At 43.0% G+C, this 22304-nt stretch overlaps 1 protein-coding gene across 3 annotated transcripts in view; it reads right to left on the bottom strand.

Moving 5' to 3' along the window:
• VSTM2B (V-set and transmembrane domain containing 2B) overlaps window positions 1-22304 on the bottom strand; it is a 147069-nt gene that overhangs the window by 10933 nt on the left and 113832 nt on the right. Inside the window, exons 3-6 of one of the 3 annotated variants that reach the window (XM_071756810.1) lie at window positions 5307-5422; window positions 3239-3497; window positions 2385-2569; window positions 777-806 (exon numbers count right to left, since the gene is read on the bottom strand). In XM_071756810.1, coding sequence (XP_071612911.1) covers window positions 777-806; window positions 2385-2569; window positions 3239-3311 — 288 coding nt within the window. In that variant the 5' untranslated portion in view covers window positions 3312-3497; window positions 5307-5422. Of the gene's footprint in view, window positions 1-776; window positions 807-2384; window positions 2570-3238; window positions 4993-5306; window positions 5423-22304 lie in introns of those variants that run through there. The other 2 variants (XM_071756809.1, XM_071756811.1) reach the window with 2 other exon arrangements.

Raw genomic sequence — 22304 nt, forward strand, 5'->3', positions numbered from 1 at the left:
TTTGCTGTCAAGAACACCGAACCTGGGGTAACAGCCCCCCCTCCCCCCAAGCGAATGCACCGGACATTTAAGCCGTGCTTAAGGTGCTCCTCGACGTTAAAGCCCCACTTCGGGGTCCCAAGGGACCACTCAGAATTAGCCTATGCACCCCACGCCACTAGCGCTCTGCCAAGCACTCACGCGTGCCCGCCCCTAGCCTGGGGGTCCCCTCTTCCATTTCCTCCTGCCCAGGCCCCCAAGCCCGCACGAACCGCCCCAAACTGGAGGCGTGGCGAAAGCCCAGCACCCCGCGGCCGCTGCGGGCGGGAAGGGCTCCAACCGCGGCCCAGCACTGCGGACAGCGGCCGCCTCGCTGGGACAGAGACAGCCCCAGCCCGCACCGACAAGAAAGGAGCTCGTTTCCTGCAGGACAGGGAGAGAGGGGGGTCGCGACAGGCGACTGGGGTTGCAGAGGCCAGTGGAAAAAAGCAAACCTCTCCTAATCCGGCCCACAGTGCTTTTCAAACGTGGCTAAGGAAGGGCTGCAAGGCAAGCATCACCTCCGCTGGATTTGTGAGGAATGAGACGTGACTGCTAAACCAGCAACAGATGGTGATGTTTCGACCAAGCCATGACACACCGAGGAGGGAAAACGTGCCACGCTCCCACCGTGCTGCAGGAGCGGGGCTGCCAGTGAGACCAGCTGCATTCGTGTGTCAGGAAAGGAGGGGGGCATGCAGTAAATCCCACATGTACGAGAGGAGGAGTGTGCACCACCCAGCTCGAGCTGCACTTACGCTGATTTTGGTTGCATCCTTGCTTGTTACCTAAAAAAAAAAACCAAAACAGAAAAAGGTAAGATTAGACTCAACACAGCACATCACACATCACAAAGATACTCACATCCCCACCCCAATGCAAGGAAAGGACATGGCCAGATGCAGCTTTTTTCACCTGCCATTCACTCAGCCCATGTGTGGCTAGGGGAAGCTCCTCCTGGGGAAGGCAGCACAGCAGTGCTCAACTGGGGGGACCGATTTGGTAAAGCTCCTGTGATGCCCCAGTAAGTGCTGTCTTCACCAAGGGTGCAAACAGCAGCCAAAGAAATGCTTGTTGCATGCTGTGCTATGATGTGTAGCTCACAGTCACTAACAAACACCTGGGAAGGTGCTTTAGCAGCAGCATTAGCACAACAGTTAAGTGGTTGCACAGGCTGGATCCCACACTGCTCAGGGCAGAGTTTCAGTCCTGAAACATCCCTGGAGCAGGTATCGCTCAGCAGGTTTCATACTTGGTTATTTTTTTTGTCTCCAGCCAACTCCTGTAAACCTAAGTGATGCCTCAGATGTTACTGATGTGCCTCCCAGGGAGACGGTCATCATTCTCCAGGCATGCCCTGCCATTATTTATTGTAAAAGCAACTCACAGTTTTCATATAAGGTTAAAGAAGACATTTAAATCCAAGCGATTTATTTCCCTGTCTGACAACTGACTTACACTTTCCCCAGCTAGGCGGCATCGCATTAGCTCAGTGTCTGTATGTTTTGCATCTCTATTTGAGCTCTGCAGGAAAACAAGTGTGCCACAGAGCAGGGAGCTGGCACAGGCATGGAGGCTGCCATGGAGCACCCTGCTGGCACAGAGGCCAGGAGGCTGGAAAGGATGATGTGCTCTGTGCACATTGTGGGAACACAGCCTGGAAATCCTTCTTTACCTCATTCCTTGTACAGCCCCATCCTGCACTAGCAAGGTGTCTTGCACTAGGAGGAGGCTGCACAATGAATTGGCTTATGCTGGGGAAATGCAGCTGGAAAATTTAGTATAAAGCTTACCCTTATGCCAGGTGGATGCTGGTAAGGGGAGGGAAAAGGACACATACATTGCTTCATACATTTTATTTACTATATCTGTCTGAAAACATCTTGCTGAGCTCCAGATACCGACACAGGTGTGTGTCTGCACCCCAGGAAACTGCATGCATTTGTACATGCAGGTTGGTCTGTACTTAATAAGAGGAAGAGGTGTATCCCTCATGCCTCTCTATCAGTGAGGGCACTCACACAGGGCTCTCACACTATTTACAGTCCCTTGGTCAGCCTACAGAAGCACTGGTTTTGGCTGGTGCCCACTTCATACTACATCTATTTTTGACTGCTTCTCGAGTCCTCATTGATGATTTTCAAGCAGTACATCTATAATTTTCTACTTACAATCCTTAAAGCCCTGTTTTTTCCTGAGGTGAAGTCCCCCATGGTGCATGTCCTGACTTCCTCAGTCCCAGGGAGGGCCTGGGGATGCTGGTGCTTCCAGCAGCTCCCTGGCACTGAGACTGCTGACTTGAATCGGGTTGCCCTCAGAGTATGTTGCACTCAAAGAATTGATAGATCTCCATAGCACGGTATTACCTTGCTCCTGCTGCCGGGGACACTGATGGCTAATTCGTGTGCAAGTTCTCTGGCAGGTTCTTTAAGGTACCACCACTGGATTTCCAAGGAATAAGAGGTGGATCCGCTGGCTCGGAAAGCGCAAGGCATCTCAATATCATCTCCCTCCCTAACAGTCACATCTTTGGGAACTTCAGTAAAGGTAGCTGGGAGGGGAAGACAGAGTTACAAGGGCAAGTTAACGTGAGAGAGTAAAAGACAAGATCAGTCTTTTCCAGTGCAAGGTGAGCTGTTTTAGTTGAAGGAGCAGGCTCTGGGCGAGATAGGATTTTCCTGTAGTCCGGTGACCGCGGGATATGCGGATCACCCGGAACAGGGATGAGCCGGTGGCCGCCGCCATCCTGCAGCTGGGGGCCACGGCTCCAAGCGGGAAGGGAAAGTTTGAGGAGGATCTTAAAGCCCCGTCGTCCCCCCAGGAAAGCCCTCGGCTGGATACAGGAGCACCACAGTGTCCCACTGCCCCCTCCCTCAGATTTGCCGTGGGGGCTGTCCCGGGCTGCGCGCCCGCTGCGCCCCGTTCCGCTCCGCGCCGTTGGCTGAGAGGCGCCGAGCCCGCGCTGCCGGCAGCTGCGGCCGCAACAGTGCCACCTTGTTCTGCAAAAAGCCCTCCCCGGGCAGCGTTCCCTGCCCCCAGCCATCAACATTTCCACAGGGAAAAGCGGCGGGGAGGACGGGATTTGGAGCACTTGCCGGCCGGAGCTCGCTGCGGACAGAGCTGCGATCCCCGCCGCACCCGAACCCCAATGCCTCCCGCTGCCAGCGCGTTGTGTCCGGAGCGGCGTCACCGCGGGAAGAGGCACAAGTTTCCTACTCACCGGTGACGATGAACAGCAGAGGCGCGTTCAACATCAGGTAACAGAAGGTGCAGAAGAGCCTCCGATTTTCCATCTCATCTATGTGGGCTGCGGGCGGGGGCCGGGCTCGGGCACGCCTCAATCCATCGCACACAGCAGAGCCGGGTCAGGACTCCTTCCCAAAAAGCCAAAGCCACCCGACTAACCTTGGTTTCTGGGGAAGCAAATATAAAATCCACAGCTGGCTGCTCAAACTCGCTGGCAGGTAGAAACGACGTTCCTGGGAATGAAGGGATAAATCGTCCCGGTTCTTTGCTCCGCCGCGATTGGGATTCAACTGCCCTGCGCTGAATGGGGGCTCCTGCTTCCCGCAACCGAGGACGCGACGCTGGGCTCCCGTCCGAGACCCATCACACTGACAAGTCCGCTCTCGGGGCGCGCAGGAAGGTCCGTCCAGGCGGCGGGGACCGAGCCTCCTCTCCCTGCGCCCGGGGAGCTCCCGATGTCTTCCCGTCGCGGCCCAGGCTCTGCCCCTGCACCGGCGGCGACGGCACGGAGGAGACGCGGAGGAACGTCCGAACCCTCTCTCCGGCCCGGGCGACGAGCGACCCCGGCCGCAGCTGCCCCCGCGGGCCCGGCCCCCGCCTCCGCGGCCGCGCACCGCTCCGCCCACAGCGGGAGGTTCCCGCCTGACACCGCCCCGCAGCCCGCGCCGCCGTCCTGCCCTCCTCTCCCGTCCTGCCCGGGGTGTCTGTGCGGCTTGGCCCGCACCGGTGCCTCCCCCTTCTCCCCAGGGCTCCGACTCGCTCGGGACACAACTGAGGGCAGAGCAGTAATCGGGCTGCTTTTTGCTGGCATCCGGAGACAAGGCTGGGTCTGTCTCCCTTTGGGGTACGTGCCCAGAGCTGGTTGCTCAGTTGCTGTCAGGCTTCCAAACTCACTATGTTTATTACTTGCTAAAATACATTAAGGGGAAAACCAACCAAGCAAACAACAAAACACTATTGATTTCGAATACAGTATCATAAAAAGAAAATGTTTCTGTTGGATCTGCTCTTTCTCAGGCAAATCTCCCAATTAAAAGTCAGTGAAGTCATTACCATGAATTACAATCACAAGCAGAGTTTGATTTTTTGCAGCAAGTAACGTGAAGGAGCTGTATTTTAATAAAGTTGAGGTGCTTTTCTAAGATCTTTACCTTTCTAAAATAACTGCCTTCCCCCCCCTGAATTTCCCTTAGGAGACACCATTATATGAAGCCAAAACTTATTTTATCACTGGGATAGCATGGGAAATGTGTTTTATGATCTACAGAAACTGTCCTGTGTTTCTAGTGCTTTCATGTTCTACCAGAACACAATGCTGGATACAAGATTTCTATGGAACAAATTATTTAGAAACATTAACTTTTTGAATTACTAAAAGAGACCAATTTTTAAATGGGTGTTAGAACCTGGCTTCCCAACTAAGTGCCTGTCCAGCCAGCCAGATTGCTGCAGGCTGCAGGGGTTGAGCCCTGCCAGCTGCTGGCTCCCTGCTAGGAAAACCCATTCACATGGTTTCCACTAGGAAGTTCCAATAAAACTCACACAAAACACAATTCATACTGAAACTGCATTAAATCACTGTTTCCTGTTGGATTTTTTTTCTTCTTCAGAGAATTTTCTACCATTTCTGCCAGTCATATAATGATTTAAATCCTGCAACAGTTCTCTGGTAAGTCTATAATTCCTCACATTTCAGAACAACTCCTTGCCTTTCTCTGTACTCTTTACTGGGAGCCTGTCCTGCCAGCACCCAGAGCCCAGTTCCCCAGGCAGGTGGAGTCAGGCCCCACCAGTCATAAAAACTTTTGCTGTAATAACTGTGAAACACCATTTGATCAACCAGCCTAATAATCACATTTTGCTTTTCCACACAAAAACTCAGTGTGCTTCATGCAGTAAGTAAGCATCATTATTTCTCTTCACATGGCATTAAGCCACGTAGTATTGCAGTGAGTTTTACTATCACCTTGCCAGAGCCTCCCCATGGAGCTTCAGCCACCAGGCCAGATGAAGGCAGGGAAAGGCAATCATGACAGACATACCTGAGGAAGTAAATCCAGCAGCCAATCCACTCAGCAGCAGAAGTATTTCAGTCAAATCCCAAGAACTGGTTAGCTGGGTCCTCTGATAGTGAGGCAGATCCACTACTTTGTGCTCTCTGCAACAGAATTGATTAGAAAACTCCTGATGAAAACATAGAAACCAAACATAATAATTTTTATGTCAAATTACTAGGGACAATTCATATTTTAAAAACTTTTACTTTTTATTAAAATTGATGCTTAAAAATTTCTTCTGAAATTGCAGTGTTGCAAAAATTTATAAAGGCTTGGAACATAAAAATACCCAATTCGTGGTGAGTTTTGTATCATAGATATAAAAAATAAGTAATAAAAATGAAAGGCAGATGCATTTAAACTTAGTTATATTTTAGTAAATCTAAAGTTGTTATTGTAGCAATACTGCTGCTGAAGTGAAGAAAGTCTTAGCTTAAAAGCATCCCTCAATTTGTAACATTAAACCTTCAGTTCCTCTTTATTTACTATGCACCAAACTCGGTTTTATATGTAGTTTAACACTGAAGTGCTGATATCTTTGTATTCAATTAAAATAAGGGATTAGGAACACAAGTGTGTTTTTCACAGTTTTAAGTTAGAGTAATAACAAGATTCAATGAGTAATAACAAGACTCTATGCTTTGTTTTTCTACTAAAATGATAATGGGAGACTATTGAGCTCTACACTGACTGGCAAGTATTCTATGCAAATCGTTTTGCTCTTAGGACCATAGCATTTGAAGTCATTTATTGATTCACTCCTGCCAGCAAAAGGGGCTTCTTACTGCACAGAAGCTGTCACCTGCCTGCACTCAACCCCCCAAAAAGTGGTGAAAGGCAGGAAAATCACAGGGAAAAGATCCCTTGGCAGTTGCCAAAGTTGCAGCATCACCCACACCAGCAATCTCAGTTTAGGTGCTTAAAGGCTGTGTTTTGTTGATGACCGTATTTTTTTTCTGTAACTGCCACTCAGATATTACATTAGGCTGCACGGCAGAGAGATAACTATTTTACACCTATGCAAACTGAAATTGGTTGATTTTTTATGGAGAAATCCTATAGCGCTTCTGTAGCTTTCCACTTCAAAATCATATTTTAGTAGAGAAGATTCTCTCTGCTGTAGGATAAACCAAAACACAGCAGCATTTGGTCTGGCAATATGAATCTTTGTCACTTTATCCATGTGACTTCACATCTAATCCATCCCCTAGGAGATGGTGGCAGAGACAAGCTCTGGAGTCCTCTTCCTGGCTCCTGAGCACATTTTCAAGGAAGCCAGAAGGCATCTGGAGGGACCACTGGATGAAACCAGCAGAATTCCTCCTGAAGGGAAGTTATCTTTGTCATTTCTCAGTCCCATTCTCATATTCCCTTGCTTCTTGCTTTGATGTGAAGTGCAGGAGCATTGCTGACCTCAGGAAGTGATGGCAGACTTAACAGCAGATGAGGATTTGGCACTTTAAGCAGACACTGAGACTTACAGGACTGGTAATACAAGACTGCTGTTGCTGGACCATGTTTTATAGCAACTCATGAAACCCCATAAACAATTCCAGCACTGTACAGCTGATGACATTTATGAACATTTCTCCCTGTAATTTTTTAAATTACTAACAACTCTGTTATTTGGATAACAAAAATACTTTCTAATGGCTGCATGAGGAGCCTTTAATTCATACCCTGCTGTTTGGAGTTGCTCCATTCAGAAATCAAAACAGTGCAGGTCATCTTTAAAAACAAGAAAGCTGAAGAAATACCCAGTTTTACACACACAAAATATATGTGATGAGACATTTACTTTGAATTGGTATAAAAGTGATGTAATGTACTTTACATGGTGTGGTATTCCTACCATACTGAAGCAACCTTAATCTCTGTCCCAAATCCTTCATGAGAAGTAAGTCCTGATAGCACTTATTCTTAGATTTTTGTCAGGGTTTAGGTTTTTTTCATTTTTCTCATTAGATTGGCAGGTTCTCAGAGTCACAGGGGCGAGTTCTGCTCCTACTGATATAAAATAAATGCTCTTGCAAAAGACTCCTGTGAACATGGAGGGCAGTCCTGGCCCTCTGGTCCTGTGGTGGACAGGGCAGTGCTGGAAGGTCAAGCAAACTCTGGGGCCCAGGGTGCCTCCCCATGAACCTGAGCATGCTGATGGCATCCTGACTGCCTTCTGAAAACTGAATTATCTTAAGAGCTGAGGTGCAGAAGTGAATCTTGGATATAACACACCAAAAAAAAGCAAGAGAGAAAGATGCTAAAATGTTCTCATCTCTGCTTCCAGCACAGTGACCTTCACTGTGGAGCTTCTGCCTCTGAGTAGCTCATAACAACAAACTGGCACCTCTCAGCCTGGTTGCCTTTAAAATGTCACTGGTTTTATATCAAATCAAGAGCTATAATTGCATTTTTCCTTCCTTCCCCCTCCCAAATTCCAGTCCTGATCAGGCCTCAACCAAACTGACAACGTACTTGTGTTCCCATAAGAAGTCTGTAAAAGGTCATAAAAGCTGCGGGGTCAAACATTTGGGTTGGTTTCAATACAAATGATGACTTTCCTATTTCCTATCTGCAAGCTGTGGGACTGCACTGCCTTGAAGTTATATCCAGGTGATAGGCAGAACTATAACACAGTGTTTGAGAAAAAACTGATTTCTCTTGTATTAGGAAATTCAGGCTTAAAACTGTCAGATTGGGCTATCTCTTTGGTTTATTCATCCTTACTCTGGACAAGTGGCATTTCCACCAAGTTTCATTGTAATTCCCATGAAACTGATTACAGCAGAAAGCATGCTCCAGCACTAGAGCTAGGCACAGTTCTCACTTTATGCAACAAATACATTTTTAATAGCCCTTACTTTCTACTTTATTTACCTTTCTTATCTGATATTCTTTGTTAGCAGATTTAGCGGTATGAGACTCTCATGTAAGAACACAGGGAAAGAGAGGACAATACCCATTCATAATATTACAATAACTCTTTCAGTACCCTGTGTTTGCAATAAAATCAAAAGCAGTCAGAAAAATCAAATTATTCTACACAGTAAAATTTATTTGAAATTTAAGGCATATAGCCCGTTTTAATAAAAGACATGATGCTGGCTGCCTAACACTTAGAAAGGAGTCTAAGATGGCGAGAGAAGACAACCTATAAAAATTGTCATCTTGTCAGGTCCTTCAGCTGCTGCATCTCCACTGCTCAGTTCAGTCCCCGTAAATGAAAAGGGATCTGGAAATTTTATATTGGGAAGAACTTGAGATAGATCACCCAGAGGTGGAGCAGCAGAGTAAAAGACAACTCAGCTGTGTCTTGGAAATTATAAAAAAGTACTCTGCTTTGCAGAAATGTATTAAATACTGGAAAGCAGCCAAGCTTCAACATTACCATGAGAAGTTTTCCCTCCAAATGTCCCAGCAGTGGCTGATGGTACAGATGAGAGTATTGCTTGCCTCTCAAGTTTCTCTGCCTACATACTGTGGTTATTCCCTTTGAGTAACATGTTTGTGTTTAACTTACAACAGCATCTGTATAAAGTGTAGTAAGACCACTATATTGCAATATTTTGTATCTTAATTACTATAGAATATTATTTTATAGATCATAAATTAGCATTTGTCCCTCTTCTGGGGAAACAATTATATAATCATCCTCTGAAAGAGATAAACACTTCAACAAAATTCAGAATACTCCACATTTGTGTCTATAAAATAATTTTTACAACCTTTTTACCAACATCCTGATTCATCATATTCTTAGAGTTAACAATTAACAGCGAATTGAAGCCAAAATAATATTTTACAGACTGAAAAAATAACGCTACTAAAAATTTTACTAAAAAAAAATAAGTCCAAGAGAGAACAATATCTTGCATTTCCCACTGGGCTACAGACACAAATAACCTTTGACCTCAAAGAACTCCCAGCACCTCATACAGAAAAAAATCTACACGAGAAACCAATAGATCAGATAAGACCTGCAGCAGCCTCTTAAATGCTTGGGCCTCAGTTCTGCAGCAGTTTCTGTGTGAGCTGCAAAAAGTGGCTCAGCAATCTGTCAGCTCCTAACATCAAGGGTGAGGAGATGACCCTACTATGCAAGATTTTACAGAAGGATACACATTTTCCATATGTAAAACTGGAGAGTTTACTTTACTTGACCATAAACAAACAAACAACCCTGAGATTGTATCGTCTTTGCTTTTTTTTTTTTTTTTTTTTTTGCTTGCATTGCCAGGATCACATCATGCTAGACTCTCTACTGCTACAAAGCTAGAAAACTAAAAAATATTCAGAAATTCAAGTCACATCTATCCAGTTTTTCAAGAGAGACTCCGTGGATGACTAGAGAATTAGTATAGTTACTGCAGCATCACAGATACTAAGCAGATAAGGCCTGATTAACTAGAGGTGATGAAAAGAGGTTCTTGTGGGTTTTTAAAATAGTAAATACTTGGTAAACTATTGGAAGAAAAATCGTCACTGTTAAAACGTAATGTCTTGCATTCCTTCAGTCAAGAGCTGAAGCTAAAGCTGGTATGAAAAAATTTTTGATTAAACACTGTTGCATTAGGTTTGCTGATTTAGCTGCCAAGTAGCTCAGAGAAACAAGGGGCTGTGGCAGAGAGGATACAGCTCTTGAAGAAGTGAGGAAGAAAGCTGAGCCAGCAGGACCTGCAGCATCCTCTGCAGCACAATGGCCTCAGCACAACGATTATCCAGGCATGGGGGTAACCTTCCTGGGCTCACCTGTGGGCCTTTTGCCAGGACCAATTGATTTAACAAGTTTAACATAAAATAAATTTTATTTTATAGAGATTTATATCTCTCCCTATATTTAAAATATATACAGGTATTCAGGGTTGTTGTACTTTAAATGATTAATAAGCTTTTCTATATTAAATACCTTTCTAAATGCCACTTAAGCTGTGAGAACATTGAGGAATACTCTGACTGTAGCTGTCAGCTAAGGATTTAAGTACCCAGCATGCCAAGGTACTGTATCTTTGAGTCATGGGTGAGTGAGGTACTGAGAGAAAAGGTGTTGACAGTGTGAATCTGGTTAGTTCACAAGGCTGATATAATGGCCTTTGTTAAATCAGTGTGATCAAAAACTGCACAGCCTCCCCTCTCCCCCCCCATCTTTCCAATTAATTCTAAAACTAAAATGAACAGAGTGCATGAAAAAGAAAAGTTCAAGTAGAACAAGAATTTTATGCTACGCAAAACCCAAACATCTTGTATTAAACCCACCATATCTGGGCTGACACTCAGAAAGGCTTCTAAGTATTCAATTAATTTTTCTTTACAGCTCAAGGCTGCATTTTTATTTTTATAAGGAACTATCTGCAGCTGCTCTGCCTAAACCACAAAAATCTATCCAGTTAATAAAAGAATGCAACACAACTCATTGAAGCCAACAGTTTCAAAAGGCATCCATTAATTTTGGATGTTTCTGGTTTTAGATGTCTCCTTTAATGAGCTTGTATGTAAACATGCTCTTAATAATTCTGCCAAAACTAGGCTAATAAGTCGATGTCTTAATTTATCAGCTGAAACACCTGACCTCATGCTGTACAGATTAATTAGATGCTCTGACTTAATTTATATTGCTTTTCTTTATATGAAATAAAAAGACACTTTGGCCACGTTCCCTATTCTGTTCCTATTCTTCCCAGCAACTCTGGCACTGGGAGAAAGCGGCTTGGGTGGAGATGCCAGCAAAGCATCTCTGCACCCTGCAGCAGCCTGCCTGAGAGGGGGTCACCTCTACCCCCTCCCATCACAGCATGAATCTGTGGAACAGAGAAGGGAATGTGAAAGGACGTGTATTTTTTGGTTAGCAGATAACCCTTTCATCAATAATGTATCTCTTCAGTCCGATGGTGAATCAACCTGCTACCCACTGTTTCAGAAAGACTGCTAGAGACTATGGCTCCTAAATTAGAATTGAAATGACTATTTTGCTCAAGCAGGATCAATTACTTTCTAGTGTTTCCTCACTGCTTACTGCAGTTAGAAAGCTGCAGGGCTGACACACATGGAGGAGTAAGTGCTGATCTGGGAGGTGACACTGGAAGTTTGGCTGTGGCCGATTGATTTTATGACCATGGAAGGGGGAACTCTGAAGAAAAATCCATCCAGAAAACTGAGCTGCTTATCTCCCCAAATGAAAGAAACCAGTTGGTGGGTGTATCAGGCAGATGCTGGCAGTGTTATGTTCAGAGCTGGGGAACAGGGAGAGCTCCAGCAAGTGACCTGAGATCTGCTGCTTGAGCTGTGACTTGGAAGGTTGGATCATTTTCTCCCAGGTCATTTTCTTGCGGCCTACAAATCTACAGCAATTTTTTCCCGAAGGAGAATGGGTTGCACAGCCCTAAAGAATCCACATTTCTCTTGCTTTGTCACAAATGGCACAGGAGTCTCCAAAGAGATTGTGGCACCAGAAGACCCAAAGAGAAGTTGCCACAAGCAAAGGAAATAAGATGGGAACTGCAAGGCAGATTTCTCTGGATTTCATGCATGGACTCTGATGTTTTCCTCAGTGTTCTCAGGGAAATGAGATTAAAAATAGCTGTTTCTTACTGCCCTTCTTCCATGATCTGAATTGGTTAACTTCTAACAGGGTTTTTTTGTGTCAGCATTTTGTACAGATTCTAATAGGGAACACCAAACCATAACCTCAACAGCACATTTGATACATGAGGATTAGAAGTAGTGCAATACAGATTGGTAACTAATAATCAATTTTCTGCAGACAGGAGATTGTCAGGTGGAAAGAGGATGGGCAGAAAATACTGGCTATAGACACAGCCCAATACTCAATTGGTGTATTGAACATATGGGAAGATGGACACAAATAAACACTCAAGAGAGTTTGACTTTTACAAAATTTTAAAGAATGTTTTGGTAGTTTAAAATAATGATAATGACCACTGTAGAAATACACAAGTTCCAGCAATTAATCTGCAAAAACACCTTGGAAAAGAGCCCGAGACAAAAATTCTTCATGCAATGAATTCTTAGAGGTGAGCAATAGTTCTAATGAAGTGTTTTGTGGAAAAATAGTTCTACTTTCAGAATTTTAGAAAAAAATTGCACTACACAGTTTTTGAAAGTGTCTCCTGTTAGGGATAAGCATGTGTCTGACTGCAGATGCTTTCCTCTGAAAGCTCTACTGTCTGTCAGGAGGCTAATTTTGCCACATAGATGGCGAAACTTGGACACATAACTATGTTTGTTTCTTATGTGGGTGAGAGTCCTAATGCTCAGATGCAACTGCTCTGATTTAAGCCTTCGATAGGGTGAAAATTTTTGAGCAGAACAATTATTTCTCAAGCTGTAATTCCAGCCATGTCCAGTACACTGCAGGCAGTCATTCAGGTGAACTGGAAAGGACAGGCTCCGTAGCATGCTAGGAATCAGTTTGTGTTGCTGGGACTCGGGCTGTATGGATGACATTTGTGAGGGTTTTCAGCTGGCAGGCAGGGTCACCACCCAGCAGGCAGCCCTCACAGTGCCAGGGGGACTGCAGCTCTGGCCTGGCTGTGCCAAGGCATGTTCTGTCCCAACCCCAGGGACCTGCTCAGATCAGCACCCACCTGGAGTGTATTGTGACCAACAGGAAGAAGATAAGGTACATATTTGATTAGTTGCAGAATAAATCATAGCGCTGAGCAGAAAGGTATTTGAAATAAACAGTAGCTACTCTATAAAAATGCTAGAAGTCAAACATTTACAGCTACTTACGTATTAAAGCTTTTACTTCATTAATCTGAGATTAATCTACAATGTAAAAACAGGTATTTGTTTAAATAAATTGGTTAAAAGATAGGGATAATATTGGCTAAAGATAGGGATTTCTATTGTTCAGAGCATCTGCTTTATTTTCATTTTTTTCAGGAGATAATCCTCATAATCCTGTGTAAAGTTGACTATAATATGTTTTCCCCTGGAGCTCTGCATACAGCAGCGATCCTGGTACCACTCACTACTTTCTGCTACTGTGGAGTCCAGGTTTTCAGGAGGAAATCAGGAAGCAGGTATGAAGACATTTACTGCAGTGATAACCAGAATGAATTCAGCCACAATAGTGTTAGCAGGTGAACACCACGAGAAAAACTCTTAAGTACTGATTAGTGTTTTCTATCCCAGCAAAATCAGCATTTTTCCTACAGCTGCTGGTGAACTCACAGTCTATTCCAGGGCATCCAACATCAGCCACTGTATGTGGCAGTTCAGTCTGTTTTCCCAGCATTATTATTCTGCATATGAAAGCTCTACATATGATGTTTTCTGCTTATCTGTTTTTATTGCATCTTAGTTAGCAATAAAGCCTCTCCGAGCTGTGCTTTACACCTCAGAACAAGTCCATTGGCCAGATGGTTGCTCTAACAAATGGGCAGAAATGTCAGAAACACTTTTGCACACCTGGGCAGTGAGGCGCACGGGTCCTGCTCCTCGCTGCCAGCACTGGCCCAGGCACCCTGGGGCCGAGCACACCTCGTGTTCCTGGCACCAGGGCAATGGGCACAGGGACAAAGACCACCCCTCTGGGACAGTCACTGCACTGGGGAGGGGCTGCTTGTCTCCGAGACCTCCTCCTGAAAGCCAAAACCTCACCAGAACATTTTCTGTGTTTTCTGTCTGGATGACACGTGTGGCTTTTGCTAATAAAGCTACCTCCAAAATTTCAAAGGTAGCACTGAATAGGAAACTTCCAGTTGGCTTTCAAAATCATAGTCTTACATTGCTTCATCTCCTACTGATTGTCAGTATTATGTTATCTGCTTGATAGGGTATAATTTTATCTCATAGGTGATGATTCCTCACTGCTTATGATTTTGTATAAAATACTTTCTGCCATCAGGGAAGGCTTCTTTTAAAGTCCAACTTCATGGTCTTGCTTTGTGGCTGAGAAGTATTAAGTCAAATAGGCAGGATTGTTTGGTTAATGAGCCTGGTGAAGTTTATCACAGTGAAGCACAGATTACCTAATGATTTTTGAAAAACCTGATAATAACAAGTACCATTTTTTGTATTAGGAAGCTCTTCTGTTATCTAGACTTTCTCTGCCAATGTGATACCATCAAGTCAAAAGCAGATCTCTGGAAACCTGAAGCCTGAAGTGTGTGACAGTAGTCATAGCTAAAAGGAGCCATATTAGTTAATGTTTTAAATAACTGGTATGTTACAGCATGGCCCTAAAGAAAGGGGAGAGTTGGGAAGAAGAGGGATCTGCTGGAATAACGTTTGGCTTTCTGGATGTGTGAACAGTTACTGGTACCTAAACCAAACCAGGGGAAGGACAGGCAGAAGAACTTGTTCAGAAATAAAGAAAAAATAAAAATTCTTCCTCCCACAGAGGAAGAATGAGGCCCTTGAGAGCAGAAGCACAGGAGACATTCACTCTGGGAAATTCTCTGCTGTGCCAGCCATCCTGGGAAGCAGCTGGAAAAGTGACAGATGGGACACAGGGATGTGAGAGTGCAGGCAGTGAGGTTGTGGTGGCCTCCTGAGCTCTGTCTGCAGAGCTGCAGCCCACAGGCTCTGCTGTCATGAAGCTTCCAAGAGGTCTCACCTTTTGAGGGGTAAAATTAATACCAGAATTGATTAAAAAAGCAGGTAGATTACTCCAATTTAAGTGCTATAATATATTTTTTTTAAGATACTGTCAGCTTTAGCTTTTCCTGCAAAATATTTTTGTTGTTTTGGCTGTACTTGGATCAATCTATATATCAACAAACAAAAAATTCAGTCTTTTTGGCAGTTATTTTTGACCTTTTCTTGAGCAACAGCTGATAGCTTTCCAGACTCTTTGTCTAATGATAGAGGTTAAGCTAAGACTAAAAGGCTCACCCAGTTGCACTTGAACTTTTGGCTCACTCAGCTAGAAAAAAGAGCTGCACTTCTGACAGAGAACTGCTTCTAATAACATTGAACACGTGTTTGGGCTACAACTTCATATGCTATTACTTGTATTGCACGTGAATTTTTCTACAATATTCCCTGTAGACTGAAACCCACCTCTGTAGTTTATGAAATATTAATACCACAGCGTGAATTTATATAGATAAATAATTAGAAATGATAGCCTGGGGGAAAAATCTTATTTATAAAAGTGAAATTTGTTAAATTAAAAATGCAGATAATGACTCACCTTTTTCTATATATATTGTCTAAGTAGATGTATTTTTATGAATTCTACGAAGTAATTGATAGGGTTTAGTGTAATTCAGATCATAGATGAAGGCACATTACATGAGCAAATGTTTTGGATGAGGTGAATCCACTGTTAATTATAGAAAGGCCTTTTTACAAATCTAGGGTACCATCTGTCCTAAAACTATCCTTTTAGCTAGCGCTCTGCCTGCATTCTGTGCATCTGCACTGTACCACTGCATTCAGAATCAATAGGAGTATGCTACAGTACAAGTTAATGAATAAATGAGGAATTACTGAAACTGTCTGACCAGATTATTCAATCTCTTTATCATGAGTTAGAAATTCTACTTATGTTTCTTCATCATCTGCATTTACGTCTATGCTACCTCAAAGCATGCTTTTCTGTTGTCATTGTTATTACACATTTTAATGGTTGGTTAGATTTGTCAGATTTTTGCAAACTCAATGAAATGCCAGACAGAGAAAGCACATGAAATGTGGCTACCTGAAAAATTTCCACATTTGACTTGTGCTGGCGTTGAGAGACACAGGGAAGGAAGAAGATATTCCTGATACTGCATGCTAATGCTGCCACAATGAATGCCAAAAATCCTCTTTATCTTGGACAAAACAATGGTTTTGGTTTCATCCTTACCTTTGGAATAGAGATTTTGTGTCTTTAGTTTAAGACTCTCTTGGGCAGGGACTGCATCTTATCTCCAGACCAAAGAATTACATAAAACTTTAGTTTAGCTAAACACCAGCAGCTCACTGTTGCGATTCACCTCTCATGGCTGATTATCTGAAATTTTTTGGCAGGTGCCTGGTGGCCATTTGTGTTTAAAAAACCCTTGCTCATATCCATAAGTAATTCTTTCTAGACCTTTGGTGATTCTTCTCCCCTCAGCCCAAGGAGTAAACTTCTGTTCCGCTCTAGTTTTTATATAAATGTTATTATTTACATTTGTTATGATTAATAAGTGCAGTGGGTGTGAGCCCTGCTGAATGGAACTGAGAGGCTCCTTTACCCAAACATTTTAGCAGGAAAAGGCTTTCAGGGCACTTGTTACCGGGCTTTATTCCAATTTGGGATGAGCCATCAGTGTCCCACAGACACATGTGAAGCTGTAGCCCCTGGGGGAGGCAGGGAGGGCCAACATAGCTATTATATCTGAGTGGGTGGGATGGAGAAGATTGAGGCAGATATAGGCAATTTCTTCCAAATTGTAATAAAAAATTTAATATTTTAAAACAATAGTTTAGATTCTCTGGAGTCACTCACATTAGATTAGCCATTAGTCTAATGGCTAATAATCTCCACCCTATGGGCACGATGGAGAAGTTCCTGTAACGGAGTAGAAGAATGAGCTCTTCCAAGTCTTAACTTCAGCCTTTTCGTTTCTATGTAACAGTATCTCATCACAGAATATATAAATCAATTCTGTCTCAGGTTCATAATTTTCTCTGTTCTTTGACCCTCTGGAGATAAAAGCCTTTGTAGGCAGTCACACCTTCACTGGGAATGGACACCCACTCACTGTTGCTGCTACAAGCAAGAGTCAACCTACACACCATGCTGGGCTCACGTTGGTTTCCCTTTTTATCTGAGTGCATTTTTATGCCCTATTGTAATGCACAAAAAGACACTGTCCAATTTGACAAAACTTTCAAGTAATTATAAAGTACTTTTTGCAATTTCCTGTGTAATATCCTTTCAAAGTTGTCCTGTTTTCTTTCTCTTAGAATGCATATTGAGAGCAGGCAGATTTGTAGGCACACAATGAGAAGCTGATTTTGAAAAGAGGTAAATAAATTGTACTGGCTGGAGAAGGGCTTCTTGCTGCCCTTTTATTATGATGTGCACACTACTTGCTACAAATTCTTTACTTTGCATTTCCATCACAAAGATAAATGAAATTGTCAACCCTGTTCACATTTCCTTTTGATGGCTGTATAAAAGTAATAGCCATGGTGCCAAAAAAGAAGCTTTCATTAATTCTTCTATTTATTAAGGTGAAAGGAGGACTATTTTGCAAACAAAGAGTAATAAACAGACTGCAGTGAAATATCTGCTGCTTTTCCAAAGGATATACCTTGTGCGTGATTCCTAACTTTTGGTTGAGTCTGAGCAGGTCTTAAAATGGATAGAAAAATACTTGATTTCATGTTCCTTTATCACAGGATCTCTGAAATGCAGTACAGCAATGCAGAAATTTAATCCAGAGAATCTGTGCACACTTAAAAACATAAAAGAACTGTGTATTTCTTGCACAGAGATGTGTAATGTCTCAACACCGCTTTTTGTAAGTGTGTGTATGGCCATAAAAACATAGATATAGATATCAGGGTCATATCTTCAAAACCATCTTGGGAAAAGATGTTCCTAATAACTAATTTTTATTGGGAGTAGTTTGGAGCAGAATAAGGCTTGAGCATTGCCATGTAGCTGACATGGAGCCTACCAAACCTTACTCTTCATTGGCAGAACACCAAAATGAGATGCAGGACCTCCAGTGCCAGGAAGGTGAAATAGAGACAGATCTTTGCAGTCACTTCTCCTGCCAAAGATAAACCCACTAATCACTTGTGGAGGGAGAAGGGTACAACTTGGCAGTCAAAGTGGGAGGCCAGAGAGCCCTCTTGGGGAGGGAGTATAAAGGGGAAAGCTTAACATCAGGGAGGAATGGTGTGGAGAAGAGAGAAAGCCACTGCACAGACCAGCTCAGGACAGTCAGCTGTGATACTTGTCCTCTGAGCTGGTCATCAAAGAGAAGGAATTTGAAGCCTTCAACAAGAAACTGGAAGAATCAGATGGTGGTTTCTTCCACAGATCCCCTCTGGGGCCTCTGGAGATTGGGGTAAATCTTCCTACAGAGAGTGAGTTCTTATAGTCTCAGATTCTTATGTGGATTTTGGTTGTTTACTTTTTTCACTGCACTGCTTTTTTCTTTGTTGTTTTCTCATTACTGGCAGAGGAATGGGATTTATTAGATTATTATTCAGGCCTCAAGAGATAAATGTAAGTCTGGGGACTCTGTTAATCAAGATGGATAGATTTGTAAATTGTTTGAAGCTCACCAGCATCATTGTCAGCTCCAGCATATTCTAACCTCCTGCCCTGCCTCAGAAGTATCTGAGCAAAGAGTTTGTAGGTGAGGAAGAAATTGGTTTCTCTATGGGACAGGAAAAGGGCAATATGTTCCTGAACTCCATAAGAGAGGACCAAGTTTAAATTATTACACTGAAGTTGCCTTATACGTTCTTCTTAAGAGATGTAAAAGGTCTCAGGACAATTAATTCTGTCTTTTTTATTATTTCAATATGGAGTTGAAAACCCCTGACCTTTTATCACATCTATTTAGCTGTGTGTCTGTGGCTGAGGAGACAATTAAAAATTAGATCATGTTCTGTGTTTGGCAGAAAAATGCAGTTCTAATTAATTTTCTGGCTACAACAGTCCAACTGTGTTTCGTTTTTCCTTCTTGCATTCACATCTGAGTCCACTTCCCCCCTTCCATTGCTTTTTATACAAATTTGCATCTCTATGTGTTTATGTATCTGTGTAAATTTTTTAGTCATTTTTTACGACTCTTATTAGCACAGAATGTATCTAAGACATTCTCCAAAGGTTTGAGTGTTCAGAATATAACACTCTTTGGCTTCTTTAGATTTGGTTCAGCTGCCTCTAAATGTGATCGTAAAGCTTTCACTCCCAGACACTCAGTGGCCCACAAAGTGTGCTCTGAAGTCCACTCCCCATGCAGCTGCCTGTGATGTGATTCCCAGCCTAAATCCCCAGCCTAAGTCCCACCTTTCTGCTCCACTCTGAAGGAATCACTCTCTTCATCAGCAAGGAAAACAAAGAGCTTGTTTACTACAACATTCAGAAACCTTCCCTTCCATCTCTCTCCCTCTCTCAGTAGCTCTCTGAACACAAGAGGTGGGAGAAAAAGAAAACCAGGTTTCCCAAGCAATAATTTTGCCATAGTTTGACTTCAGCACCTTTGGACATAAGCACAAGTGGGGAAAAAAGTTAAAGCTTAAATGTACAAAGCCATAAAACCAGCAGTAAACCACTAGCAAAAAACTCCCCACCCTTTCCTTATCATAACTAAGCAAGGATTTAGCCACTGGCACATGTTTTAAAACTTTTTAAAAATCTGCATAGCCCTATTTCTGACTCCCTGAGAAATTCAGATCCAATTCCAAAGGCTTCAGGAAAATCAGGCAGGAAAGCTTAAGATCTTGTTTGAAAACAAGAGGTATCTGAAACTGTGCCTTCCTTAATGAAACCACAATATAAATACCAACTTTTACATAAAGCAGAAAGATAATCACTCCAATCCACATCTTATACCAAAATCTGCTGCTTTTAAAGAATATCCCTCATTTTTTATTACTGTGAGTTTTGACAAATCTTGTGCCAGCAGTGGATATGGTGAGATATTAAGCAAGACACTGTCAGGCTACACTTTTGGTATTTATACTATCGTTATAAATGCATTTCTGATCCAGGTACCCAGTTACAAGCTCTTCCCCATCAGAGGAGAGCACATGAGCCACCGGACCAGCACTGCTCAGCCTGCCACACCCTGCCCAGGACCAGGCATCCTCTGGTGCTCCATCTTTCCTGGTATCCAGGCTGGTACCTAACGTGTGCACTGTCACTGCAGCCACCCCTGCCCTGGGGTGGGACCTGCCCCGTGTGGCTGAGCTGCTGGGCAGTGGGTGCCCCGCTCTGGAGCAGCCCCCCTGGCACAGCCACAGTGGCAGTGCTGGCTCCACGGGGGAAGTGGAGCTTTGCTGTCACACTCTGCAAGCTCTTCTGTGTTGAGAGAGAAGACACTTGGTACATCTGGCTAGCTGGGAATCTCTCCAGACCAAGGACACCTTTCTGGCTGTTGGCTCAGCCCCTCGCTAAAGGAGACTTTGACCATGGTAAAAGTGACAATACACAAGAACTGAAGCCACAAAGCTTTCCCAGATAGAGTGCTTTTTCTCTTTCCCCACTCCTTTTCTTTCCATTTTGGATTTTTTTCTGGCACTTGAAAATGATATAACTATTATGGGCTGGATGTTTGTCTCCCAAGCTTCTAATAGTACTGAAGCAGCAAAGGTATATGTGTTTAAAAACACAAGATACTCACTAGCTACTTGGCTGGATGTTCTTTGCTATGCAAAGCTCTGCAGTATTTTCAGAAATGCCTTATAATGTCAGCTTGCAGAGTGTGATAAGGTATCACCACGGTTTCATATTGCATCAAGTGGAAATCCAGCATACAAATGACTAGCTCAGGAATATTTTACACAAAATTATTGAAATGTTTAGGATGTTTCTGCTTCTACACAGGAAGGGGGCTACATTAAGCATTGAAGCATTTTTAAGGAATTTTTTACTTTCTGGGAAATCACTTAAGTGAGGAATGTTTTATGTTTATGGACTATTATATGTTTGTCCTCCTGTATGTTCCCTTCCATTACGCAAAAGAAAGGACTGTATGTCAGAACAGTCACCAAAAATCAGGTCTGGTTGGTAATAGGGCTATATTCAGACCATACAACTATCAACCTATGACACCTCATGTTACAAGATATCACTCTCTTGTTTGCAGAGTGGCTCTGTACCTTATATTCAATCATTACATTCATTAGAAGAAAAAAACCCACTACATAAATATAATTATATAATTATTTTTAAATGTCATATGCAATTGTGTGGTTAAGAAGCACAAATGCTTTTAATTATATTCACCATGCTTGTAAATTAAAGGCACAACAATCCATTTGCATCTCTGTAAGCTGGGTAGTAGGCCTGAAGTCATAATTCATTTGTGTACATCTACTTAATAAAGGAGTAAAACACACACAGAAGCATAATGTTTAGCATTTGTGATGGATTTGAATCATACAAAAGGGTGTCAGATCAGCAAACTAGTGATACTACACAGATGGAAAAATCACAGGAGATGCTTGATGTTGGCATGAGAAGTAGGGAAATTTGCTTCTGCATTTGGAGACTTTTCTTCACAAAAGCAAATCCTTAGCTTCAATAAAACAGCTGGAAGCTGGACAATTCATAGGAATATTTTAACAGTAATTGGAGGACAAAGCTAACATTCTCTCCTGGATTTGGAAATATCTCAGGAGAGCTTCTACTAGGTGGTGTCAACATGATCATTAAACTTTCTCTTCCAGATCAGACTTCAGATTCTGATAGTGAGCTACACTCACTGCTTTCAGATCCAAAACTCAAATTTAGATTAAAAGAGCTTAAACATCTATAAGGAACATCTGGAAGTTCTTTGGCACTGAATAAGCAAGGGCTTCAGGACTGGGTTCTTTTGTTCGTGTGTGTTTAGTTAAAATATACAACAGCAGCAGTGTCAAACAAATGGATGTACTTGAAAGAGATACAAGGAATTACAAAAGGCTCTTGCTCTCCTTACATCAACTCTGTGATGCTTCACGCTCTTGTCTCTTGCTGAAGCTGCTGCTGTAAACAAACAAACAAACAAATCCCAGAGCTACACAGACAATGTTGTAGACATTGTAGCCATGGCTGGGGAATAAAGCCAGACATCCTGACACTGGAAAGCAACACCTGTGCTGGGTCATTGTTCAAACCTGTTCACTTCAGCTGTTTTGCAAGGCAAGGCAGCAAGGACCATAAAAGTAAAGTGACCTGGTCTCAGTTAGGTCCCAGTTAGGAGACCTTTCAGGCCTGTCATGAAATTAGTAGCGATGCAAAAAAAATCCTTGTAGTTTAACAGTGGAAAACAAGAGAGTTTATAGGACAAAAACCTTACAATTCAAAACATGCTC

This window comes from Heliangelus exortis, chromosome 13, assembly GCF_036169615.1.
Source record: "Heliangelus exortis chromosome 13, bHelExo1.hap1, whole genome shotgun sequence".
Lineage (NCBI taxonomy): Eukaryota > Metazoa > Chordata > Aves > Apodiformes > Trochilidae > Heliangelus > Heliangelus exortis.